We start from the raw sequence: 27766 nt of genomic DNA, 5'->3' as shown, positions 1-27766 counted from the left end.
TTTAGCCTGGCTTTCCTGTGGGTGAGAGACATGGACAAGGTGAGAGAGAGAGATAGAGAAATCAAGGAGTTTGGTGAAGAGCCCAGGGCCGTAGCCAGGGTTCCGAAATAGGGGAGGTCCAGCAAGGGGAGGCGGATTCAATTTTTTTTCAAAAAATTGAGTTTTTTTCCCCCCCCTTTTAAGCCATATTTAGAGTAATATATCATTTTAAATCAACATTAGGATTATACTGTTGTGATGTCATTATTCAGCGTTTGAAGCTCAATTTGGGCCGTTTGAAGCCCAATTTGGGCCGTTTGAAGCCAGATTTGGGCCGTTTGAAGCCCTATTTGGGTCGTTTAAAGCCAGATTTGGGCCGTTTGAAGCCTGATTTGGGCCGTTTGAAGCCCAATTTGGGCCAAGTCCAATTTTACAATGAGATGCACCCACTTTAAACCTGAATAAAGTAATAAAACCACTAGTAAACCAGTAGGCGGCGCCTGGCCTGCTGTTCAGTGAGTGGCCTGGCCTGGCCTGCAAAAAAAAAAAAAAAAAAAAAATTTTTTTTTTTTTTTTTTTTTTGGCAGGCTGAAATATTAGGGGAGGTCCGGACCTCCCCGTCCTCATAGCTAGCTACGGCCCTGGAAGAGCCCGCTGTAAAAAAGTGAAACCAGACAGGTCAAACTTTTTTTACAGCGGGATTTTGGCCCACCTCTGTTTTCTCTCTCACAGGAAAGCCAGGCTGCATTCAGGTACATTCAGTTACATTCAGCTTGGTGGTGGCGGTGGTGGTTGCTTAAACCTGTGCTAAACCTCCGGTGACACTCCACATGTACTCTTTGCTTTAGGGCAAGGTGCCACCATAGTCTACTGAACATTTCTTGGACCCAGTAATGTTGTTTATGTTTAGGAAAGTTTATGATTGAAATGTCATATTTATGGATGAAATAACTAAGTAATTAACTAAGTCTACTTAACTACTTCTAAATTGACCAAATCTAAAATATGGCCTTTTCCAGATTTTGACCTATAGCCTATTAGCCAGGCACTTCAAAAGTCATACAGTGACAAATACAGTATCAGTAGCAGGACCTTGGTTGGCTCACTGTCTATGTCAGCTGCCTTCAAAGGGAGGTTGTGGGTTCTAATCCAGGATGTGTGCACACACTTAGCTTTTATCTGTGTTTGTTGAGGAAGCAAAGTTATTTGTATTTGAATAAAAGTGGAAATAGGTGTAAAAATAGTTTAGTTTTGATTACACTTCTAATTAATTTGAGGATATTAAAGTGTTAACATAAATGTTCTTCAATAAACTATACTGCAAAGGAGGGTTCCCACAGTGGGTTTTGATCCCTGGTCTATCAGAATAGAGACAACTGCACTCACCACTCAGCCACACAAACAAACCCATAGAGCTCAGGCTATTTACACATCCATGACACGCAGACAGAGGCAGGAAAAACAAAGAATTTCATAAATATTTGTATGAAATAAATGAAATATTTGTAAAAACTCACATATTTGTGCTTTTCTGAATACCGGATTCGGCTCCACCCCTAGTTCAGACCTCTAAATGTTGCAGAGGTGGTTGATGCTGCTAAGACACGAATCTGGCTCTCTGGTTCTCTCTCTTTCTGTCTGTCTGCCCCTCAGGCGGTTCATATAGTGTTACTCTGAGTGGTGACCTCTTGACTCGGGCACTTTCAAACCATCCAGAGCCGTTTTATCAGTAACAAGACAGCCTAGCTTCAATGGCTCAGGTTGAATCTTCACCTAAAGAGTCCTCTGCTGGTGAGGCAGCCTACGGGACAGCTGGTATATGTTTTTACTCTCTGTTGAAAATGGAGAAAGTAGCAGAGGTAGAGGTCAACCAAACTCAGCCACAATTTAACACTGAGGTAGAGGTCAACCAGACTCAGCCTCACTTGAACACTGAGGTAGAGGTCAACCAGACTCAGCCTCACTTGAACACTGAGGTAGAGGTCAACCAGACTCAGCCTCACTTGAACACTGAGGTAGAGGTCAACCAGACTCAGCCACACTTGAACACTGAGGTAGAGGTCAACCAAACTCAGCCTCACTTTAACACTGAGGTAGAGGTCAACCAGACTCAGCCACACTTGAACACTGAGGTAGAGGTCAACCAAACTCAGCCACACTTTAACACTGAGGTAGAGGTCAACCAGACTCAGCCACACTTGAACACTGAGGTAGAGGTCAACCAAACTCAGCCTCACTTTAACACTGAGGTAGAGGTCAACCAGACTCAGCCACACTTTAACACTGAGGTAGAGGTCAACCAGACTCAGCCACACTTTAACACTGAGGTAGAGGTCAACCAAACTCAGCCTCACTTTAACACTGAGGTAGAGGTCAACCAGACTCAGCCACACTTTAACACTGAGGTAGAGGTCAACCAGACTCAGCCACACTTGAACACTGAGGTAGAGGTCAACCAAACTCAGCCTCACTTTAACACTGAGGTAGAGGTCAACCAAACTCAGCCTCACTTTAACACTGAGGTAGAGGTCAACCAAACTCAGCATCACTTGAACACTGAGGTAGAGGTCAACCAGACTCAGCCACACTTGAACACTGAGGTAGAGGTCAACCAGACTCAGCCACACTTTAACACTGAGGTAGAGGTCAACCAAACTCAGCCTCACTTTAACACTGAGGTAGAGGTCAACCAGACTCAGCCACACTTTAACACTGAGGTAGAGGTCAACCAAACTCAGCCACACTTTAACACTGAGGTAGAGGTCAACCAGACTCAGCCACACTTGAACACTGAGGTAGAGGTCAACCAAACTCAGCCACACTTGAACACTGAGGTAGAGGTCAACCAAACTCAGCCACACTTGAACACTGAGGTAGAGGTCAACCAAACTCAGCCACACTTTAACACTGAGGTAGAGGTCAACCAGACTCAGCCACACTTGAACACTGAGGTAGAGGTCAACCAGACTCAGCCACACTTTAACACTGAGGTAGAGGTCAACCAGACTCAGCCTCACTTGAACACTGAGGTAGAGGTCAACCAGACTCAGCCACACTTTAACACTGAGGTAGAGGTCAACCAGACTCAGCCACACTTGAACACTGAGGTAGAGGTCAACCAAACTCAGCCACACTTGAACACTGAGGTAGAGGTCAACCAGACTCAGCCTCACTTGAACACTGAGGTAGAGGTCAGATGTGTAGAGGAGCATGTGCAGCTTCTCAGTCAGAACTGAGGGCAGAGTGCTGCGGCTCGTGTCTCAAAGCCTCCAACACCTCCCGTCTGATAGGCTACAGCCCCTCCCACACCTCAGGTGGTATGGGACAATTCTCTTTAAACGAGATTACAGCACCAAATGAGATTACAGCACCAAACGAGATTACAGCACCAGATGAGATTACAGTACCAGATGAGATTACAGTACTAGAAGAGATTACAGTACTAGATGAGATTACAGCACCAGATGAGATTACAGTACTATATGGGCACAACTGGAATCAACAGATGTTCATAAAGTCGATGGACAGTTTGGTGTCGTTCCATTTGTCTGTATTTCTGTCTGTTCATCTGTCTGTGTTTCGAGGGTCTTCTGCTGTTTCATCCACATGGCAGCATACAGGCCTCCCTGGACCAGCAACTCATCATGTCTAGATAGATAGATAGATAGATAGATAGATAGATAGATGTGAGTAACAGATGACAAGGGAAGTGGGAAATTGTTGTGGGAGTTCTCTAGAGAAGTCTATTGGATTAACCTGCACGTTGTGGGAGTTCTATAGAAGTCTATTGGACTACCCTGCATGTTGTGGGAGTTCTATAGAAGTCTATTGGACTACCCTGCACATTGTGGGAGTTCTATAGAAGTCTATTGGAGTACCCTGCACGTTGTGGGAGTTCTATAGAAGTCTACTGGACTACCCTGCACGTTGTGGGAGTTCTATAGAAGTCTATTGGACTACCCTGCACGTTGTGGGAGTTCTATAGAAGTCTATTGGACTACCCCACATGTTGTGGGAGTTCTATAGAAGTATATTGGACTACCCTGCATGTTGTGGGAGTTCTATAGAAGTCTATTGGACTACCCTCCATGTTGTCGGAGTTCTATAGAAGTCTAATGGACTACCCTGCACGTTGTGGGAGTTCTATAGAAGTCTATCGGACTACCCTGCCCATTTTGAGAGTTATATAAAAGTCTATTGGACTACCCTGCACGTTGTGGGCGTTCTATAGAAGTCTATTGGACTACCCTGCACATTGTGGGAGTTCTATATAAGTCTATTGAACTACCCTGCACGTTGTGGGAGTTCTATAGAAGTATACTGGACTACCCTGCACATTGTGGGAGTTCTATAGAAGTCTATTGGACTACCCTGCATGTTGTGGGAGTTCTATAGAAGTATATTGGACTACCCTGCACATTGTGGGAGTTCTATAGAAGTCTATTGGAGTACCCTGCACGTTGTGGGAGTTCTATAGAAGTCTACTGGACTACCCTGCACGTTGTGGGAGTTCTATAGAAGTCTATTGGACTACCCCGCACGTTGTGGGAGTTCTATAGAAGTCTATTGGACTACCCCGCATGTTGTGGGAGTTCTATAGAAGTATATTGGACTAACCTGCATGTTGTGGGAGCTCTATAGAAGTCTATTGGACTACCCTGCATGTTGTGGGAGCTCTATAGAAGTCTATTGGACTACCCTCCATGTTGTCGGAGTTCTATAGAAGTCTAATGGACTACCCTGCATGTTGTGGGAGTTCTATAGAAGTCTATCGGACTACCCTGCCCATTTTGAGAGTTATATAAAAGTCTATTGGACTACCCTGCACATTGTGGGAGTTCTATAGAAGTATATTGAACTACCCTGCACGTTGGGGGAGTTCTATAGAAGTCTATTAGACTACCCTGCACGTTGGGGGAGTTCTATAGAAGTCTATTAGACTACCCTGCACGTTGGGGGAGTTCTATATAATTCTATTGGACTACCCTGCACGTTGTGGGAGTTCTATAGAAGTCAATTGGACTACCCTGCACATTGTGGGAGTTCTATAGAAGTATATTGAACTACCCTGCACGTTGGGGGAGTTCTATAGAAGTCTATTGGACTACCCTGCACGTTGTGGGAGTTCTATAGAAGTCAATTGGACTACCCTGCACGTTGCGGGAGTTCTATAGAAGTCTATTGGACTCCCCTGCACGTTGTGGGAGTTCTAAGTATATTGGACTACCCTGCACGTTGCGGGAGTTCTATAGAAGTCTATTGGACTCCCCTGCACGTTGTGGGAGTTCTAAGTATATTGGACTACCCTGCACGTTGCGGGAGTTCTATAGAAGTCTATTGGACTCCCCTGCACGTTGTGGGAGTTCTAAGTATATTGGACTACCCTGCACGTTGCGGGAGTTCTATAGAAGTCTACTGGACTACCCTGCACGTTGAAAAAGGGAAAATGGGGTAAAAAGTGTTAAAAATTACACCAAAGGGTTCTGACCAAATGTCGATTTGAGGAGTTGGGAGAAGGGGTTGATGTAAACACAGATAGTGATGGTTAGCTGACCAGATATTATCAGTGTTTTGTGATGCGTTGCTCCACTGACAGGGAATTGAACCTAACCTCTAAAGAGAAGGAACATGAAGGATCAGGAAGCCTGGGGACAGGACGAAGCCTCTTCCTGTCTGTGTATCATGTGTGTGTGTGTGTGTGTGTGTGTGTGTGTGTATTCTGACACCGGAGGTTAAGTGAGCCTGTCTTGTGTTTACATCACAGTGTCACTCAAGAGATGAATGGTGTTTGGGGTTTCCCCCACATGCCTGCAGGGGTGTTTGGGGTTTCCAATTAAGTCCAAGAAATGGTGCGCTCAACTCTTGTCTTTAAATCCTTAGGGTGCCGGCTCAGTAGAACATGAAGATAATAGGAGTCTATAGTCAATAGACCACGGCAGCACTCACAAGTAGATTCACACAAAGTCTATTCTGCACAGCAGCAACAAGACAGAGACAAACGTTTCAGCCGTAGGCTGTCCTCAGTGTCAAGAAAAAATCACTTGTAGGTCTACACATGTAGTTTATCCGTTGAAGTGTTGCTGTGGAATGTATTATTGAGGAAAAACGAAGCGTCAATTAAGGATCTGAATGACGGAGCATAAAAGTAGTATTCGCAATAAAGATGAATGATCCCCGGTGGCCAGACACTTTATTGCCGCAGCATTCCCTACAAACTGAACACCCTAGGGGTTTGAATGAAGAACTGCTTTTGTCTTGTTTTTTATAGTTGTTTTCTATAATTGAATTGCCTATTTGTAAAGTATTGGTACCTTTTAACTTTATTACTTTTTGATTGGTTGTTTATTTTTGTATTCCTACTCGAGTCGGTAGCTATACCGTCTATTTTCTATTTCATCTATTACCTTAGGGCCATCTGTGGTCTCCACCCACCCAGTCTTACCTGTACATAGTGCCCCCATGGGGAGTATTGTGAATGCTGCAATTTCAGGTTATACCTGCTTCTATCAGATGTACTCTTTTATGTATTTCTCTGTGTAGGCTGCTTCCCCAGCCGGTCTTCGGGTTATTGATTCATAGGTTTTCATTCTCCACGTTATGTATTGTACTGTTTTGTATATTGTATTTTTACAATGATTATAATCTTGCATAGATTTGCATAATTGCTAATCTGTGCCTGCTGCTGCATGCCCTGGCTCTGCCTCCTTATATATAGGAGGCCACACCCTCTTAACACTGAGGACAGCCTACTGCTGAAACGTTTGTCTTGTTGCTGCTGTGCAGAATAAACTTTGTGTGAATCTACTTGTGAGTGCTGCCGTGGTCTATTGACTATAGACTCCCATCACCTTCGTGTTTGGGGTTTCCCCCACATGCCTGCAGGGGCAAACGCACTGTTTGGGGTTTCCCCCACATGCCTGCAGGGGCAAACGCACTCTCAAGACAAAAACACTGATTGAATACAAAACATGCTGAATGTAGAATCTACAAATGTAGAGTTTGTGTGTGTGTGTGTGTATACATATATATATATATATTATGGGTTCGAGTCAACTTTTCTATCAATAAAGTTGAGTCAACGTCAATTAGTCATCACGTGGATCAGTGTTGGTAGTAATAATAATAATAATAAAGTCTTAGTGAGTTGATGACGTCAGCAGCTTGCGATGCATTAACATTATCCATGTGAGGAATGTAAACACAATCATAAATGACATGGGAAATCTCTCTGGGCGAGTAATATGAAGGTACAGTTTGATGTCCAGGCTGCACACATGTTCTTTCACTGTAATAATGTGTCCAGGGAACTGGACTGGAACTGTCAGTAGAACTGGTTCCCTTGTATTTATTGATGATGTGACTGCTGACAACAGCAGGATGGGGTACAGTGGTGCAGTGGTAAGCGCTGTCGCCTCACAGCTCGAAGGTCCTGGGTTCGATTCCCACCTGGGACACTGTGAACGCTGAAGGAATGCGTGCCCGTCCGCATGTCCTCGAGTGCCCACCGCCCGGGTGGGGTCATCAAAAGGGCCTTTCTGTGTGGAGTTTGCATGTTCTCCTCGTGCCTCCCGGGGGTTTCCTTCATATAGGAACCCCCTTCACCAAAACATGCAATATCCTGGTTGCTGATGTGGTTATACAGGTTTATCAACTATCAATGAAGGTTTTGCCAGCATGGAGCTCCATTCAGACAGAGCATGATGAGATGGATGACATGCATGGCAGCATGCAAGGTGAAAGAGGTAACAAGTAAGCAACCGTGGAATAGTGTATTAGTGAATAAAGTGAATAAAGTGTATTAGTGAATAAAGTGAATAAAGTGAATAAAGTGTATTAGTGAATAAAGTGATGGTCAGTGTGAAGAACGTGGAGAGAATTCAAAATGTCTGCTCGGTCTGAGGACGACTCAACAGGACCAAAACCCTGAAGGAGATCACTCCCTGCCACCACCCGTGTGTGTGTGTGTGTGTGTGTGTGTGTGATCTTTCACCTCGGCGAGAGAGATGTTGTCACTGATTTTGAAAGCCCGCCCTCTCCGTGTGTGTGTGTGTGTGTGCGCGTGTGTGTGTGTGTGTGTGAGAGAGAGAGGAAGTCTGAACACCACATCTCCCATATCAAAGGACGGTACGCATCAGCAGTTCAGTGGCAGCTCCAGTGTGTGTGTGTGTGTGTGTGTGTGTGTGTGTGTGTGCACACATGTGTGTTTGTGTGTGTGTCACACAGACAATTAGCGAGGGAGTGGTCCGTTAGCCTCAGGGACTGAGGGATGAACAGGGGTGTCACTCTCTCACTCACTCACACACACACACACACACACACACACACACACACACACACTCACACACACATGCACGTGCACGTGCACACGCACACACACAAGACACTGTGGTCAGTGGATTAAAACATTTGTTTCCTGCAAATCCTACCTCTCTCTCTCTCTCTCTCTCCTGTTTCCAGGGCAAAAACAACACATAGCCTGTAACTGTGTCTCTATATCTTCCTGCCTGTCAATACAATTCAATTCAATTCTTATTATTTTATCAAGTTTTTCGGGGTTGCCATTTTCTCCCCAATTGTACTTGTGTAGAGACAAGAGGAGACTTGTGTAGAGACAGCAAATGAGAGACAAGTCGCTTCTCTTTTGGCCAAAGCACGCGTCACATGGCAGAAGCCGTGGCGAAACGAGAGGGCGAGGCAGCCAGCAAAACTGCAAAACAGAAAGCTAACTTTACTGTCTTTATGTCCTATTTAAAAGCTAACTTTACTGTTCCCCTCCTCCTAAACAGCCCACCCAGAGTATTGATTTAGGAAGTGATCAGAAGAGAATAAGTTAAACAATTAAATCTGTGTCTGTATTGCACGTTCAAACCTTAATAGCATTCCACAATAATAGATTCCCTTGTACCCTACAGATTTCATAAGTACCTTTTTACAGTTGGTCCATCCGATGGACCTTAACAGTAATACTGTACTAATTTATAAATATTAATTTAACTTTTTTAATTTTTTATTGTTTATAATTCATTGGTAACTTCATCCCTAATACCTCATATCAACATTTCATACCTATTAGAATTTTAACCCCTCAAATGCCAGTGTACAGTAAGTACAGTACAATAAAAAAGCACATACAAACACAAAAAGTTAATTATTTTCCTTCGCATGAAGGCAAACTGGATTTGGGTCTGATATTATGGGCAGGTTGGGGTGTTTTACAAAAGTCACCACTGCAAGACGCCTAGTGTCAAAGATTGGCAGGATCCATCTTAGAATGATGTCACAATACCTATGACATCACTACACTATGAGTATGACATCATCAGTGATGTCATAATATGATTTTGGTCAATAATGATGTCACTGATGACATTACTGATGATTTCACAGACATTGTGACATCATCAGTGGGTTTTCATATCGTCGCCTTGCTAAACTAATGGCCTAAGTCACTTTTTTACGAAAATGATATTTTTGCCTAAGTCAGCTCTTCAGGATGCTCCCCACCTCTGGTAAAACGGCCAACATCCTAATTGAAAAGAAAATGCTGTTTTTACCTCAATAATCTAATGGCCTAAATCAATTGTGTGACTAAATCAATCTAACTGTGACTTAGGCCATTTTATTTTTGCCTAAGTCACAAGACAATGCGACTTAGGCCATTTTACAAGCTTTTAAAATGGCATCTGCATCAAGGAAAAAGAAATACTTCAACATAAATGAAGCTCTTTGTATGTACAAACTGCTAGTGGGTTGGTTACGGGTGTAGCCTCAGCAAGTGGGACACCGATTAGAATGAAGAGGGCCAGAGGAACATATGCCAAGGGTGTTTATTTAAAGCAGATCCCTTGATGATGATGTACAGGCAGATGTACAGGCAGATGCAGATGTACAAGCAGATGCAAATATACAAGCAGATGATTTAGGCTTCAAATAATGCATCTGTACATGGCAATCAATAGGGAAGAACGAAAGCAGCCTCCTCCACTGCTGTCTGGAGCACACACTGTCAGTCCAGAATTAGGTGCAGGTGTGCTTAGGGGAGGGTAAATGGCTGGAGGTGAGGGAGTGATGGGTTATGGGAATTGGAGTCCGAGAGTCACTTTTGTACAGCCGCCCCCATATTCACTAGTGAATATGTATACTCAATCAAGATCAAGAGGAGAGACAACACCTGGGCTCCAAAATAGCAGCATGCTGTCATTGGGGGAGTGAGAGGCGGAAGGGGCTAAAGTGGAGGGGAGCACACCTGGGACGCTAGGTGATGCTGTTGAGCCCTCTGGAGGTGTCGTGGGCTCCATCAATGAAACACTGATGAAGGAGGGTGCCCACCTGATGACCCCGATGAAATCCTTGGCTCCTTCAACCACCCAACCCCCCAATTGTCATCATCTGTCTCACAGTTTCTCGAGGTATACCCAAGGATTGTACCACCTAGTCCTGAACTTGGTATGCGGTCAGGCGCAAGCTCGGCTCAGGGAGGACGACGCCCCTGCCATGCAGAGTCCCCAGCACTCTGGATCTTAACATCACATCCTGTGTATTTAGAACTGATCATCTGGTTCAACCAGTGACTGCTGAGAAAGATCAGCTGGCAACTAGGGAAAGACCTTGTGACGGCTTGGAAAGACAGCTGACAGGAGGGAAAGACCCCACTGGGCCTGCCACAGGCTAGCTCCCTGTGGTAGGAGGGATGCGGCATTGCAATGCACGTGTCCCACCCGCTATCGGCTACGAAAAGTTTAAAGAAGAGAACACCCCTAGAGTCAGCGAGAGCGGGGGCGGAAGATGACTCATCGGTAGACAACACGGCAAACGACCCAGGAACGAATCAGACAACGAGTACGATGATCAGAACTATACCAGAGAATTCGACACCTACTCCAGGAAAAACGCTCCAGAGTTGCCCATGTGGCTGGGCGAAGGTTACATCCGCTGCAGGCCTGAGAGTACATCAAGGCAGGAAAAGGTGCTTGAAGAAAGTGGAACAGGGACCTCGCATCGACCGCTACTTCCTAAGAAGCACGTCGAGTCAGGCGAGTGAAGTTCAGCGGCAGGAAGGAAACCACAGCCCGCAGAACATCAATCCCCCCGTCCCAGCAGAGGAAGAGGAGGAGTCAAGCACAGCAGACCACCACGAGCCTAGCCAACATCACGCAACAGAGACCAAGATCCAGGGGCGGAAGCCACCCATCAACTGGCCAAAATCCTGTGAGAAAAAACTGTGGGAATCAGTCAACACAGACCTCAGCCTGCAGCTAGAACAACTACGTGGAACGGCAATGAGGAAACTGGAGACACTTGGAGAGCTCATCTACAGCTACGGATCTGAACGCTTCGGAGTTGCTGAGAAGAGGAGAATAACGGACAAGAGAAAAGCCAGCACTCCAAATGTCTTTTTTGTTGATTTATTTCCTCCTCAATACACCTGGGCAGCAGCAACGAACGTTTCAGTCAAAGACCTTCCTCAGCGTTGTGCTGTGTCAGGCAAAAAAAGACAGCTATATACAGTCATGCCGGAAGTACAATCAATTAGGAAAATAAAATAAAACATTTTGTAATGTGCCTTGTCCCGAGTAGAGGCAAGGAACTATTTAGTAATACATTGAAAATAATACATTTAGAATAATACATAGAAAAGTTAAAATTACAAGTATTGTAAAAGACCTCCAAACGGAAGTGCTTCACAATAAGGCTCTGTATATAATGAGCATGATTATACCAGAACTTACAACGGGGGCTCTAGTGACAAGCTACTGTAAGAGGTTGGCTAGCCACACATGGAGCAAACAGGCACAGGGGTCCCAATGTTCTCAGCACAATCGCAACCACATACTTAAGAATACACCAATAGAGAACAAGAAAAAAATATTAAAGAAAACAGCTAAGAAGTAGCTCCTCGTTTAGGCCTTTAGGGTGTTCTGTGTGTAGGGCATGAATCCAAAATGCCTCCCTTTGTAGTAAGGCCCTGTCTCTGTCACCGCCCCTCTTTAAGGGACCAACAGACTCAATCCCCTGGAACCTAAGAGAACACACATCGTGTCCAAATGAATTAAAATGTCTGGCTACAGACGACTTTTCCTCTTTATTTCTAATATTGCTTTTATGTTCAGAAATGCGAACCTTAAGTTCTCTCGTGGTTTTCCCCACATAACAAAGGCCACAGGGACATTTCAAAAGATACACCACAAATTTAGTTTTACAGGAAATCCTACTTTTGATCAATAATTTCTTCCCTGAGTGTGGGTGTAAAAAGGTAGCACCCTTAATCATAGCGTTACAGTGAATACAATTGGAACAAGGAAAATTACCATTAGGCAAATTAGATAAAAAATGGAGGGGGGGTGTGTAGCAGTCCGCTTTAACTAGTACATCTCTCAGATTTTTAGCTCGTTTATGAGCAAACAGAGGAGGTTTAACAAAGGCGTGGCCCACCTGGGGGTCACTACGTAATATGTGCCAGTGTTTTAACACACAGGATTTGATGTCATGGGACACCGGAGAGAAGGTTGTGGCGCAAACCATATTAGAGCTCTGGGCAGAGGGGGTTTTGGGCACCAATAAGTCCTCTCTATTCAAGTTTTTAACCCGCTGGAGGCTGTTATCCAGAACACTGTTACTATAACCTTTCGCTCTAAAGCGAGCACACAGTTCAGCAGCTTGTTCATCGAAATCAATATCTCGATTACAAATTCTTCTGACCCTTAAGAGCTGACTATAAGGTAAACCTCTTTTAAGACTGGGAGGATGATAACTAGTAAAGTCTAAAAAACTATTTCTGTCTGTCTTTTTCCTGTAGACCTTGGTCAAGAGGAGATCAGATTTTTTCACACAAACATCCAGAAAGGACACTGAATCAAGGCTATATTCAAGCGAAAATTTTATAGAAGGTAATCTGGAATCAATATATAACTTGAACTCTTCTAATTGGATGAGAGACCCAGTGAAAATAAAGAATACATCATCAATAAAACGGAACCAACACTCAAAAAAGGCACCAAAGGGGTTATTCTGATGAACAAAGTTATCTTCAAATTTGCCCATAAAAAGGTTTGCATAGTTTGGTGAGCACGGGCTCCCCATACTAACCCCCTGGCATTGTAAGTAGTACGCTTTTTCAAACTTAAAGTAGTTTCTGTTCAGAATCAATTTGCACAGGTCCACTAGAAAACCAGTAGGGGGTGTAGGGTTCTGTCTTGTGTCCAAATAGTGTGTAAGAGCTTCCAAACCCTCCGTATGGGGTACATTAGTATACAGACTGTTCACATCCATGGTGCACAAAAAACTGCCTTCAGTGATGTTTTGTATAGAATTCAATTTGTTAAGAAAATCTGTAGTGTCTTTCAGATAAGACGGAAGTAGGTATACCAGTGATTTAATATGTTTATCTAGGTATTGTGAAATCGGTTCTGTAAGAGACTGAGTGCCCGCTACAATGGGCCTGCCAGGTACTGGTTCCACACAACTCTTATGTATTTTAGGAAGAGTGTAAAAAACTGGACGTATAGGATGTTTCTGAAGCATAAATTTATGTTCATCCTGATTAATGAAAGAATTAGTTAATGCAGTGCTCAAAAAAGCCTCTACTTCCTGAAGGAATTTCACAGTAGGGTCCCCCATTAAAGGAGTGTAAAATTCAGATGCCCCAAGTTGTCTCAGAATCTCAGTTCTGTAAGACACAATGTTTTGAATAACTACAGCACCACCTTTGTCCGCATTTCTGATCACAATGGTAGAATCTTTTGACAGTGTGACTAACGAATTACTTTCTTCAAGTTCAATGTTCGAAAAATGTCTCTTTTTATTGTTTGACAGTACCGTTTCCATCGCGTCCTGCTCAACCAACCTACAGAAGGTAGCGACAGAATGGTTCAACACAGGTGGGACAAAAGTACTTTTAGCCCTCAATCCAAACGAGGGTATGGAGGGTGGTGCAGGTACACTGCTGACAGTCTGTGAAGGAGGAGAAAGTGAGTGGGGAGCGCCCTTGTCAAAAAAAGCACGAAGCTTGACATTTCTTAAGAATTTAAACAGTTCTATTCTAGTTTTAAATGGGTCCGCTCTAGTAAAGGGAACAAAAGATAAACCTTTTGAGAGGATGGAGACTTCTTTTGGAGACAGGGGTCTGTTAGACAGGTTGATCACGTTAATCCCTTCTGGTTCCCTCTCCCTCTCCCTCTGTTGGCGCGCGCGGTGGCGCCTGCCGCCCCTCCGGGTGGGACGTCGTCTGTTGCCACTCTCGTTGGATTCCTTCGCTGCATGGGATGTCCTAAAAAAGGCTGTTGTCTACGGCGGGTCGCTCGCTCCTCGTTGCCAGATTCGTCTGTCGACCAGCCGCTGGACGCTGTGTGTTCCCCCCGTCTGCGTTGATGTCTGAAGTGGGAATTAGAACCATCATGGCTCAACCATGGGTAGACACGGTCATTCTTATAATCCAGCGTGTCTCTCCGGTACTTGTTCAGCTTCATGTCTGAAACCTGCTTTTCATAAGTCTCTTTCACAGCTGCACATTCCGTCTCAATATCACGCAGTTGTTGAGTACTGAGTTTGCCCGTCATCTCTTTCTTCAGGTCTGTGATCTCAGTACGGGTCTTTGATAGTTCAGCATCAGCGTGTTTAATGACAAGAAGCATAAGGTCAAACGAGCATTACTCGTTTGACCTTATTAAGGTCAAACGAGCATTGCTCGTTTGACCTTATGCTTCTTGTCATTAAACACGCTGATGCTGAACTATCAAAGACCCGTACTGAGATCACAGACCTGAAGAAAGAGATGACGGGCAAACTCAGTACTCAACAACTGCGTGATATTGAGACGGAATGTGCAGCTGTGAAAGAGACTTATGAAAAGCAGGTTTCAGACATGAAGCTGAACAAGTACCGGAGAGACACGCTGGATTATAAGAATGACCGTGTCTACCCATGGTTGAGCCATGATGGTTCTAATTCCCACTTCAGACATCAACGCAGACGGGGGGAACACACAGCGTCCAGCGGCTGGTCGACAGACGAATCTGGCAACGAGGAGCGAGCGACCCGCCGTAGACAACAGCCTTTTTTAGGACATCCCATGCAGCGAAGGAATCCAACGAGAGTGGCAACAGACGACGTCCCACCCGGAGGGGCGGCAGGCGCCACCGCGCGCGCCAACAGAGGGAGAGGGAGAGGGAACCAGAAGGGATTAACGTGATCAACCTGTCTAACAGACCCCTGTCTCCAAAAGAAGTCTCCATCCTCTCAAAAGGTTTATCTTTTGTTCCCTTTACTAGAGCGGACCCATTTAAAACTAGAATAGAACTGTTTAAATTCTTAAGAAATGTCAAGCTTCGTGCTTTTTTTGACAAGGGCGCTCCCCACTCACTTTCTCCTCCTTCACAGACTGTCAGCAGTGTACCTGCACCACCCTCCATACCCTCGTTTGGATTGAGGGCTAAAAGTACTTTTGTCCCACCTGTGTTGAACCATTCTGTCGCTACCTTCTGTAGGTTGGTTGAGCAGGACGCGATGGAAACGGTACTGTCAAACAATAAAAAGAGACATTTTTCGAACATTGAACTTGAAGAAAGTAATTCGTTAGTCACACTGTCAAAAGATTCTACCATTGTGATCAGAAATGCGGACAAAGGTGGTGCTGTAGTTATTCAAAACATTGTGTCTTACAGAACTGAGATTCTGAGACAACTTGGGGCATCTGAATTTTACACTCCTTTAATGGGGGACCCTACTGTGAAATTCCTTCAGGAAGTAGAGGCTTTTTTGAGCACTGCATTAACTAATTCTTTCATTAATCAGGATGAACATAAATTTATGCTTCAGAAACATCCTATACGTCCAGTTTTTTACACTCTTCCTAAAATACATAAGAGTTGTGTGGAACCAGTACCTGGCAGGCCCATTGTAGCGGGCACTCAGTCTCTTACAGAACCGATTTCACAATACCTAGATAAACATATTAAATCACTGGTATACCTACTTCCGTCTTATCTGAAAGACACTACAGATTTTCTTAACAAATTGAATTCTATACAAAACATCACTGAAGGCAGTTTTTTGTGCACCATGGATGTGAACAGTCTGTATACTAATGTACCCCATACGGAGGGTTTGGAAGCTCTTACACACTATTTGGACACAAGACAGAACCCTACACCCCCTACTGGTTTTCTAGTGGACCTGTGCAAATTGATTCTGAACAGAAACTACTTTAAGTTTGAAAAAGCGTACTACTTACAATGCCAGGGGGTTAGTATGGGGAGCCCGTGCTCACCAAACTATGCAAACCTTTTTATGGGCAAATTTGAAGATAACTTTGTTCATCAGAATAACCCCTTTGGTGCCTTTTTTGAGTGTTGGTTCCGTTTTATTGATGATGTATTCTTTATTTTCACTGGGTCTCTCATCCAATTAGAAGAGTTCAAGTTATATATTGATTCCAGATTACCTTCTATAAAATTTTCGCTTGAATATAGCCTTGATTCAGTGTCCTTTCTGGATGTTTGTGTGAAAAAATCTGATCTCCTCTTGACCAAGGTCTACAGGAAAAAGACAGACAGAAATAGTTTTTTAGACTTTACTAGTTATCATCCTCCCAGTCTTAAAAGAGGTTTACCTTATAGTCAGCTCTTAAGGGTCAGAAGAATTTGTAATCGAGATATTGATTTCGATGAACAAGCTGCTGAACTGTGTGCTCGCTTTAGAGCGAAAGGTTATAGTAACAGTGTTCTGGATAACAGCCTCCAGCGGGTTAAAAACTTGAATAGAGAGGACTTATTGGTGCCCAAAACCCCCTCTGCCCAGAGCTTTAATATGGTTTGCGCCACAACCTTCTCTCCGGTGTCCCATGACATCAAATCCTGTGTGTTAAAACACTGGCACATATTACGTAGTGACCCCCAGGTGGGCCACGCCTTTGTTAAACCTCCTCTGTTTGCTCATAAACGAGCTAAAAATCTGAGAGATGTACTAGTTAAAGCGGACTGCTACACACCCCCCCTCCATTTTTTATCTAATTTGCCTAATGGTAATTTTCCTTGTTCCAATTGTATTCACTGTAACGCTATGATTAAGGGTGCTACCTTTTTACACCCACACTCAGGGAAGAAATTATTGATCAAAAGTAGGATTTCCTGTAAAACTAAATTTGTGGTGTATCTTTTGAAATGTCCCTGTGGCCTTTGTTATGTGGGGAAAACCACGAGAGAACTTAAGGTTCGCATTTCTGAACATAAAAGCAATATTAGAAATAAAGAGGAAAAGTCGTCTGTAGCCAGACATTTTAATTCATTTGGACACGATGTGTGTTCTCTTAGGTTCCAGGGGATTGAGTCTGTTGGTCCCTTAAAGAGGGGCGGTGACAGAGACAGGGCCTTACTACAAAGGGAGGCATTTTGGATTCATGCCCTACACACAGAACACCCTAAAGGCCTAAACGAGGAGCTACTTCTTAGCTGTTTTCTTTAATATTTTTTTCTTGTTCTCTATTGGTGTATTCTTAAGTATGTGGTTGCGATTGTGCTGAGAACATTGGGACCCCTGTGCCTGTTTGCTCCATGTGTGGCTAGCCAACCTCTTACAGTAGCTTGTCACTAGAGCCCCCGTTGTAAGTTCTGGTATAATCATGCTCATTATATACAGAGCCTTATTGTGAAGCACTTCCGTTTGGAGGTCTTTTACAATACTTGTAATTTTAACTTTTCTATGTATTATTCTAAATGTATTATTTTCAATGTATTACTAAATAGTTCCTTGCCTCTACTCGGGACAAGGCACATTACAAAATGTTTTATTTTATTTTCCTAATTGATTGTACTTCCGGCATGACTGTATATAGCTGTCTTTTTTTGCCTGACACAGCACAACGCTGAGGAAGGTCTTTGACTGAAACGTTCGTTGCTGCTGCCCAGGTGTATTGAGGAGGAAATAAATCAACAAAAAAGACATTTGGAGTGCTGGCTTTTCTCTTGTCCAATATTCGTGCTTGCCTTGCACCCAGTGAGTTTTTAATATTTTTTGAGTGTGCTTGCAACCTGACTTTCTAAGAGGAGAATAACACCATCCATTCCAACTAAGTCCAGGAGACAGCTGGAAATAGAGCAACTGGTCAAGGAGAGAAGGCTGCTGAAGAAACAGTGGAGGAAAGCCCCAGAGGAGGAGAAAGACGGCATAGATGTGCTGCAGGCAGAAATTCAGATCAGGTTATCAGCATTAAGGAGAGCCGAGAACCTGAGAAAGAGGCGCAGAAAGAAGGAACAAGCAAGATCTAGCTTCTTCAAAGACCCTTTCAAGTTTGTGAAGGCCCAGTTCACGAAGGAGAAAAGTGGTGTACTCTTGACATCAAAGAAAGACCTTGAAGCCCATCTGAAAGCAACACACTCTGACAGCCGTCGACACGAACAGTTCACCCTTCCACCTGATATGCCACCATTAAATCCTCCAGAACATCAGGCAGACGTCAGCCCTCCCAAGTGGAGCGAAGTTGAAAGAACAGTACGTCGGGCAAGAGCAGCATCCTCCCCTGGGCCCAATGGGGTGCCCTACCGGCTCTATAAGAATGCACCAGATGTTTTGCGTTTCCTGTGGAGGCTGATGAAGGTGATATGGCAGAGACAGGCAATACCAACAGCCTGGCGGAGGGCAGGCGGTATCCTGATTCCAAAGGAAAAGGACTCTAGTGACATCAGCCAGTTTCGCCAAATCAGTCTCCTGAACGTTGAGGGCAAAATCTTTTTCAGCGTTGTGGCCTGCAGGCTGACCACCTACCTGCAAAGGAACCAATTCATCGACACATCGGTGCAGAAAGCAGGGATTCCAGGCTTTCCCGGGTGCGTCGAGCACACGAGCATGATATGGCATCAAATCCAGGCGGCAAAAAGGGACAGAAAGGACCTCCATGTCGTTTTCCTCGATCTTGCCAACGCCTTTGGCTCTGTTCCACATAACCTCCTTTGGACTTCGTTCAGCTACTTCAGAGTCGCAGATTCCATCACAGCCCTCGTCAAGGCCTACTTCCAGGACGTGCAGCTATGCTTAACAACAGCTGATTACACCACAGCTTGGCAACACCTGGAAGTGGGCATCATGGCAGGATGCACCATCTCCCCCATAGCCTTCACCATGGCCATGGAAGTCATCATCCGTGCATCTCGGTGGGTGGTTGGAGGAGTACAACTAAAACCAGGCCTGCGGCTCCCTCCCATCAGGGCATACATGGATGATTTGACCATCCTCACCCCAACCCTTCCATGCACAAGGCGGCTGCTGAGGAAGTTACAGGAGAACATCGAGTGGGCCCGGATGAAGCTGAAGCCGAGCAAGTCCAGGAGCTTGTCAGTGGTGAGAGGGAAGCTGTCAGACCAACGCTTCTACATCGGCGACGAGCCCATTCCAACTGTGGCAGAGAAACCAATCAAGAGCCTTGGACGTTGGTACAATGCGACCCTGAGGGATAAAGACCAAGTGGAGCAGCTCAGGCAGGACACCATCAGCGGCCTCGCGAGTATTGATAAGACCATGCTCCCTGGCAGGCTGAAGCTATGGTGCCTTCAGTTTGGTCTCCTACCTCGACTGATGTGGCCTCTGTCCATCTACGAGGTGCCGATCTCCAAGGTTGACAAGCTCGAGAGATTGGTCAGCTCTTTCGCCAGGAAATGGCTTGGCGTTCCCAGGTGCCTCAGCAACATCGGGCTTTACGGGAAAGGGATCCTGGAGCTTCCCCTGTCCAGTCTCACAGAACAGTACAAGACCACCAAAGTACGACTGGAGATGATGCTGACGGATTCCCGCGATCCATATGTTGCTAAAACTGCTCCCACTCTGGCAACTGGGAGGAAGTGGACTCCAGCTGCAGCTGCACATAAGGCCAAATCAGCCCTCAAGCACCGGGACATTGTGGGCCACGTGAACAAAGGGAGAGGAGGCCTTGGTCTCGGGGAGACCCAACTGTCCTGGTACAAGGCAACTCCTGTTCAGCGGCGAGGTCTCGTGGTGGAGGAGGTGCGCCAGCAAGAGCAGGCTGCAAGATGCGCAATGGCTGTCTCGCAAGGAAAGCAGGGTCAGTGGATGCGTTGGGAAGACGTTGAGAAGCGAAAGATCTCTTGGAAGGAGATGTGGGACATGGAAGCATTTCGATCCAGCTTCATCATACGTGCCACATATGATGTCCTACCAACTCCCCAGAATCTTAGCCAGTGGTATGGAGAAGATCCGGCATGCCCCCTCTGCCCATCTCCAGCTAACCTGAAGCACATCTTGGTTGGCTGCAAGACAAGCCTGACACAAGGCCGATACACCTGGCGGCATAATCAGGTGCTTAAGTGTCTAGCAGCTACGCTGAAGAACAGACGGAGGGTCGTCAATACCCTTCCTCCGCAGTCCTCCCACCCTGCTTCCTCAAGACAGTTCGTCCGTGAAGGCGAGAAGCTACCCAGGACCCGCACACCAACATCAGAGCCTGGGCAGCTGGGTGCGGCACGAGACTGGAGGCTCCTCGTGGACCTTGAGCAAAGACTCTGCTTCCCAGCGGAAATTGCCATGACCAACCTCAGACCTGATCTTGTGCTCTGGTCCCCTTCAATACGAAGAGTCTACATCATTGAGCTCACAGTGCCTTGGGAGGATGCTGTGGCCCAGGCCTACGAGCGCAAGAGGCTTAGGCATGCTGAGCTGGCAGCCGACGCAGAACAGCGGGGCTGGAAAACCAAAGTTCTCCCAGTTGAAGTTGGCTGCAGAGGCTTCGTCGGCCAGTCAACAACAAGGCTCCTCAAGGACATGGGGATCCGAGGCCAGGCCCAACGCCAAGCTATCAAAGCCCTGTCCGGAGCAGCTGAAAGGGCCAGTCAGTGGCTCTGGATCAAGAGGAGAGACAACACCTGGGCTCCAAAATAGCAGCATGCTGTCATTGGGGGAGTGAGAGGCGGAAGGGGCTAAAGTGGAGGGGAGCACACCTGGGACGCTAGGTGATGCTGTTGAGCCCTCTGGAGGTGTCGTGGGCTCCATCAATGAAACACTGATGAAGGAGGGTGCCCACCTGATGACCCCGATGAAATCCTTGGCTCCTTCAACCACCCAACCCCCCAATTGTCATCATCTGTCTCACAGTTTCTCGAGGTATACCCAAGGATTGTACCACCTAGTCCTGAACTTGGTATGCGGTCAGGCGCAAGCTCGGCTCAGGGAGGACGACGCCCCTGCCATGCAGAGTCCCCAGCACTCTGGATCTTAACATCACATCCTGTGTATTTAGAACTAAGAAAAGTGACTAGAGGCAGAGGAATTGAAGGTAAGGAGAGTAAATGAGGCAAACCGTTCGGCTGTCATGGCCGCCCCATAGCAGGGTGAAATGGGGCAAGCTGCATGGCCGGTGGAAAAAGAGCCAAGACGGCCGGAGGCAGGGCTGAAGGGGCCATCTGGTCCGGAGGGCATCCAGGAGGCAGAGCAGACAGGTTGAGCAACCCCGGATGATGTCCCAGACACTGACGCCACAGACAGGACCTTTCCGGAGGCCGACCTGGATGCTGGTGACGCCGGCAGGTATACTCAGGGGGCCGGCCCAGATATTGTCGACTCCGACTGGACTGTTCTGGAGGGTGGCGCCGAGGGATGGGAGCCACTGAAGATTGGCGCCGAGGGATGGGCGCCAAGGGAGCAGATGGAGGTGCGGGGGCCACCAGAGCAGGGGGTGCAGGGGGCACCGGGACTGTAGCTGGGGGGGCCACCAGGACTGACGGTGCGGGGGGCACCGGGACTGGCAGTGCGAGGGGCACTGGGACTGGCAGTGCTGGGGGCACTAGGACTGGAGCCAGGGGGGCCACCGGGACTGGCGGTGCGGGGGGCACCGGAACTGGCAGTGCAGGGGGCACCGGAACTGGCAGTGCGGGGGGCACTGGGACTGGTGGTGCAGGAGGCACCGGGACTGGCAGTGCGGGGGGCACTGGGACTGGTGGTGCGGGGGGCACTGGGACTGGAGCCAGGGGGACCACCGGGACTGGCGGTGCGGGGGGCACTGGGACTGGCAGTGCGGGGGGCACTGGGACTGGCGGTGCGGGAGGCACCTGGACTGGTGATGCGGGGAGCACCGGGACTGGCGATGCGGAGGGCACCAGGACTGGCAGTGTGGGGGGCACCAGGACTGGCGCCAGGGGGCCCACCAGGGCTGGCGGTGCGGGGGGCACCGGGACTGGCGATGCGGGGAGCACCGGGACTGGCAGTGCGGAGGGCACCAGGACTGGCAGTGCGGGGGCTGGGTGAGGCACAGGGAGCGCCTGGGCTGGGTGAGGCACAGGGAGCGCCTGGACTGGGTGAGGCACAGGGAGCACCTGGACTGGGTGAGGCACAGGGAGCGCCTGGGCTGGGTGAGGCACAGGGAGCGCCTGGACTGGGTGAGGCACAGGGAGCGCCTGGGCTGGGTGAGGCACAGGGAGCGCTTTCCTTGAGTACAAGCATCCCTCTACCGCATCAAGCCTCCTCAAGAGGTGTCTCAAATAGTCCATGGTGTCTCGTGCAGGTTGACCATGCTGCCGCTCAGGTGTAGGCCCAACTACATGGGGATGGTATCGTTGTGGGGGAGGGGGGTGCGATGGTGGATGATATCCCCACAACTGAAGGTATGGAGGTGCCCTTCTTCCCCCTACTGGCTGCTGGTTCCTCTGGTCCATTCCCACTTGCTGAGGCCCATCCGGGCTCGAAGGACCATGTACATGCAGCTGGATAGAACGCTCATCCATAGGGACTTGAGACTTGACTTGGACTTGCCCCTCAAAGACTTGACTTGGACTTTCCCCTCAAAGACTTGACTTGGACTTGCCCCTCAAAGACTTGAGACTTGACTTGGACTTGCAAAAAATTGTGATACTTGTGAGCAGTGAAATTGTTTGAAATGTTAAAGGGTTAGTTAAAACCTAGCAAAGAGCTGGAGGAAGAAGTGAGGAGAGGCACATGCCTCCTCAGTGTTTGATTTAATTGACATTTGTTTGATTTAAGAAGGATTTAAGTTTAAATTACAATTTGTTAAGAGTGACCCAGCAAAGAAGAGCTGGAGGAACAAGTGAGGCACATGCCTCCTCAGTGTTTGATTTAACTGACATTGTTTGATTTAAGAAGGATTTAAGTTTAAATTACAATTTGTTAAGAGTGACCCAGTAAAGATGAGTTTGCTTTATTAAATGAAAGTCAAACTGCCCTCTGTCTCCTGAGTCTCTATCTATGTGCTCCACTAGCGTTTTAAACTGTTTGTGGTCACAGAAGTGGGAATAAAAGATGTGCATTGTTTTGCCTAAGTCAGGTTTAAAATTGCCTAAGATGCAACGGCATGTTCATAAATTGGCCTAAGTCATTTAATCCACTTATGCAACATGATTTAACATACAGCGTTATTTGTATGTTAATAGTCATATATTTTCATAACCTTTTTGTGTGAAATGATTAAGGAATATCATATACTCTCTATTTGGTTCAGTTTTTTGTGTCTCCTGAAAAACTTGAAAATATGACTTAGGCCATTAGTTTAGCAAGGCGACGATATTTTTTTTGTAAAAATCATATTTTTCATATTTTGAGCCAAAAATCAAAAAAGCGCATGTTTTGGACTACCAGCCACTTCCCCCAAAACACACAAATTAGCTTTAGTCCAGCATCCATCCTGGTCTAAAGGCTTCAAATCAGTAGTGTGGACCGTAAAATTCAGTTTTCTAATATTTTCCCATCTTTGGCATAGGAATCAATTTTCTGAACATTGCATGTAAACTGCATGGAATTGATTGCTATGCCAAAACTGGGGGAATATGGGGAAATAGCCAAACACAGTAGAAACTACAATTTTGACCCCTTGAGTCAAGGTGAGATGTGTAACATCAAGGAAATAATGATTTTTTGGAAAATTAGCTGGGAGTAAATTTTGTTTTTTGTTTTTGTGCAAAATTAACATTGAAACCAATGGGACAACTATGCAATGGACTTTGAGACCATGTAACTCCCCCAAATTTTCAACCAACTTCAAAATCTCTTTTCAAGGTCAAATTTCAAGGTATTTGGTCCAGGATGAGAGCAGAAGAAAATAAAATCCATTACTTTTGTGAAAATTTGCTGGGAGCACCAATAAAGTGTTTATAATGTAAGTTAATGGGTCCATCTGATGGACCAATGGTAAATTTAGGTGTAATTTCAAAACAGGGTCTTTGGATGGTAGAATGTCTCCCTCTAGGGATGACTTTTGTAAAACACCCCCAAAAAAATACCTAGCCTTAATTTCAGACCATTTAGTCCAAAAATGTCCAAATGGCCGCCACGTGAATGTAAGAAATATCCATCAGATGGACCAGTAGGGTACAAGGGTTTTAATAGATATTTCCAATGAGTTTGGAAATTAAAAAAAAAAAAAAAAAAAAAAAAAGTTTTCTCTCTCTCTCTCCTTCCTTACCTCCCTCTTTCTGCTATCTGTCCATTGTGAAGAACCAGGATCTGATCTGCTCCGACGACGGTGGACAACCTGCAACATCACAACGTAACAAGAGAGTGATGGTAAGCTGACCAGGTAACAAGCTGACATTATGTAAACACCAATCAGATGATGAAATGATCAGTTTCCTCAGAAACAGACAGAAGCAATAGAGTACTGCAGGGATGATGTATTTTTGTAGGCCAACACAGAAATCATCCACATCCATAAGTTTGGCAGAAAAGCAGGTCATGAGACAACTTAGAAATAATTCACTTGCCACGGCCACTGGCTGAAAGGGGGTGTGGCAATGGGCATGTTCAACCAAAAAAAGGCACCTAACTTCCAAACGGATTCAGGTAACACCACAAAACTTTGCAGAGAGGTCGATCATGGGCCAAGGACCAATTGATTAACTTGATTGATTAAAAGGGGGCGTGGCAATGGCCATGGCCAATCACAAAAGGCGCTTAACCTCCACATGGATTCACGTAACACCACAAAACTTTGTAGATAAGTAGGCCATGGGCCAACTTAGGCTACGTTCACACAGCAGGTACAAGTGGCCCGCCCCGAATCTGATCTTGTTCTCTTTAAGTGACTCAGGTCAGTCTTTTCCATGACTGTGTGAACAGTACAAGTCACATGGAATGTGAGTTTCTTAAATACGACCTGGGCTACTTTCAAATGTGGGGAAAAAAACAGAGTCGAATCGGATTTTTTGCAATGTAACTTCGGTGTGAACAGACAACTGGCCAATATCAGACTTCAAAGTGACTTTGATGTCATTCCAGAGCGAATTGGTGGCCTATAGTGAGTGTCTTGCCGTGAGTGTCTTATGCAGAAGCGCTGACACATGTAGTTGAAAGTAGCCCTTGACATCCAGACATTTTTGATGAACTCTGTTTCAGTGTACAGTAGGCATGCACCAGTAGTGTACAGTAGTGTACAGTAGTGTACAGTAGGTACACCACTCCTGCGGGTCAGTTCAGCACCGTGACCGGTTCATACTGGAATCATCTGATATTGGCCACATTAAAAAAATATATAAAAAGGATCTGTGCAATAAATCCAAATTGAGCACTCAAGGCCATGTGCCATGTGAACGTGGTGTTTACATCCCGGAGATAATCAGGACATCCAGCTACTGCAAACAAACTGTCAATCTAATAACCATGCAGGTCATGGTTATTAGATCCCTTCCTAAGGACATACACTGTGTGTGTGTGTGTGTGTGTGTGTGTGTGTGTGTGTGTGTGTGTGTGTGTGTGTGTGTGTGTGTGTGTGAGCTTATGCGTGTGTGTGTGTGTGTGTGTGGGTCCGTGCGTGTGCTTTCCTTTTGTTCAAGGGCAGGCAGATCACTTGGTGATGTGGAGCCGAGCCATATGGTGCTGCTATTGAAAGATTAAGAGATTTATTGAAGGTTTGATCTGGGAAACAGACTGAGAGAACACCACAGGAGACCTGTTCTCCGAAATGAGCACAAAAACAAAAAAAAGACAACAGAGAATAGCCTACAGTAATTACAGCAAATAAAATATCTATGAATTATCATAGCCATCTCCATACATCTTGCCCCAGACCAGTTGATTAAGGCCTCGTGTCCACAGAGCAGACAGCAGAGCGCTTTGGATATAAAAAATATGAATGCCCAGAGATTCCCACATGCACAGACACAGCGCATGGAGCTGACTCTGACAGTTAGTCGCTAACATTAGCCTGCTAGCATACAAGGTGAATGGCAAGCTAACATCAACCCAACGAGATGATACAATGAATCATTCTCCCGGAGCCTCTCCTCCAGCATGTTTGTCGATATTTAGTCCCGCCTCTTCCTCGATTGCGATTGGTCGGTTGAAAAAAGTGTAATTGATGAGCGAATGAGTTGAAATGTTTTCTGCTTGAGGCGCCCAGAGCTACCCAAGAAGGCTAGCCGCCAAGAGCGCTGAAATGCCAGGCACGGTGCTGGGGAGAGCATCCTTACCATAGAAGATGAATTGCAGAAAGCCCATAGAGTCCATAGAGAGCATGAATAGTCATTTGAAGACATTTAGTCCATCACAACGTGGGGAAAACAATCATGTCAGATTGAATTCCTGTGCACACCGTCTTTAGTTTGAGATGTTCATTCAGATCAATGTTCCTGGATGGCCTGAGCGGTGGCCATGGTGCTGTGACCAGCTCAGTGGCCTTGTGGTCTGAGTGTCTGCCCTGAGACTGGGAGGTCGTGAGTTCGATCCCCGGCCGAGTCATACCAAAGACTATAAAAATGGGACCCATTTGCCTCCCTGCTTGGCACTCAGCATCAAAGGGTTGGAATTGGGGGGTTAGATCACCATGTGATTCCCGAGTGCGACGCACGCCACCGCTCCCCCAGGGGATGGGTCAAATGCGGAGAACAAATTTCACACATTGTGTGACAATCAGTGACAATCCATTGATAGATGGAGACAAAGAAAGAGGGAGAATACGTGCACTGGGTTGCACCAGCTATGTAGTCTAGTTTGAGTATAAAGCATGTGCAGATTTTGAGTTGTGTTCAAAATCTTTATATATCCCAATAAATAAATAAACTCCATGGAGCCCTCCGCAAACGGCACAGTCAATTCCGAGGCTATGATTGGCTAATGGTTGCTATGGTTTGTTACAAGGGAAGTAGCCTCCTTCCGCAAACTGACCAACTAACAGCTGACCGATGGAATCAGGGCAAAATGAACGAGTTTGAGCATCGCCTGTCAGAAGAAGTACAGAAATGCAGACATTAGTTTAGCCCCTTTCGGAACTGTTTCGGACATATGACGTGATCATCTCCCGTCCACAGTCGCTTATGAGACGTAGACTCTCGCGCTGCTAAAACCCCAAGCAGTCAAAATCGGCGATGCGCACGTAGTTACAAGTGTCACAGAAACATTTCAAAACCATCTACCAGAGCAGCTTCTCAGCGGCGGGGTTTGAAAGCTTGATGCAGCTAATGAACAACTTTAATATACCAATCCTTCTGTCTTGTGCTTTTGCGCCCAGCCATCATAGTGCTCCACAGCGCCCCTCTGGTCAGAAACACACGGAAGAACACAGAGAAGGCACGGTGGCCATCTTGGCATTTGTGAAAAAATAATATCACCGGCACAGAATTCGGATAAAAAGAGGCACTTAGTAGCAGCATCAAGCTCATAAAATATTATCTAGTATTCTTACCAATGGAGTAGAAAATTATGGAGTAATATTCCACTATTTTTATTTCTTTATTTATAACATTTCCAGTAAAACTATAATCTCAGATGTGAATGGTAAATATAACGTTATTCATGGAACAGAAAATGCAATCTAGTGATAGAGAATATAGTGATGAATCATCTGATC

At 45.9% G+C, this 27766-nt stretch overlaps 1 protein-coding gene across 1 annotated transcript in view; it reads right to left on the bottom strand.

The window, feature by feature from the left end:
- Positions 1-3488: 3488 nt before the first annotated feature.
- Positions 3489-27766, bottom strand: part of LOC310778007 (ATP-binding cassette sub-family B member 6-like) — a gene marked incomplete at both ends in the record, with an annotated part of 103804 nt that continues 79526 nt past the window's right edge. The window contains 2 exons of the mRNA XM_083638327.1: positions 3489-3627; positions 24389-24457. Of these exons, the coding sequence (XP_083494453.1) occupies positions 3489-3627; positions 24389-24457 (208 nt within the window). The remainder of the gene's footprint in view (positions 3628-24388; positions 24458-27766) is intronic.

Source organism: Poromitra crassiceps (genome assembly GCF_964638095.1).
Source record: "Poromitra crassiceps genome assembly, chromosome: 6".
NCBI classification, from domain to species: Eukaryota; Metazoa; Chordata; class Actinopteri; order Beryciformes; family Melamphaidae; genus Poromitra; species Poromitra crassiceps.
The sequence above is the reverse complement of the archived record's forward strand: the minus strand, read 5'-3'. Positions and strand labels throughout refer to the sequence as shown.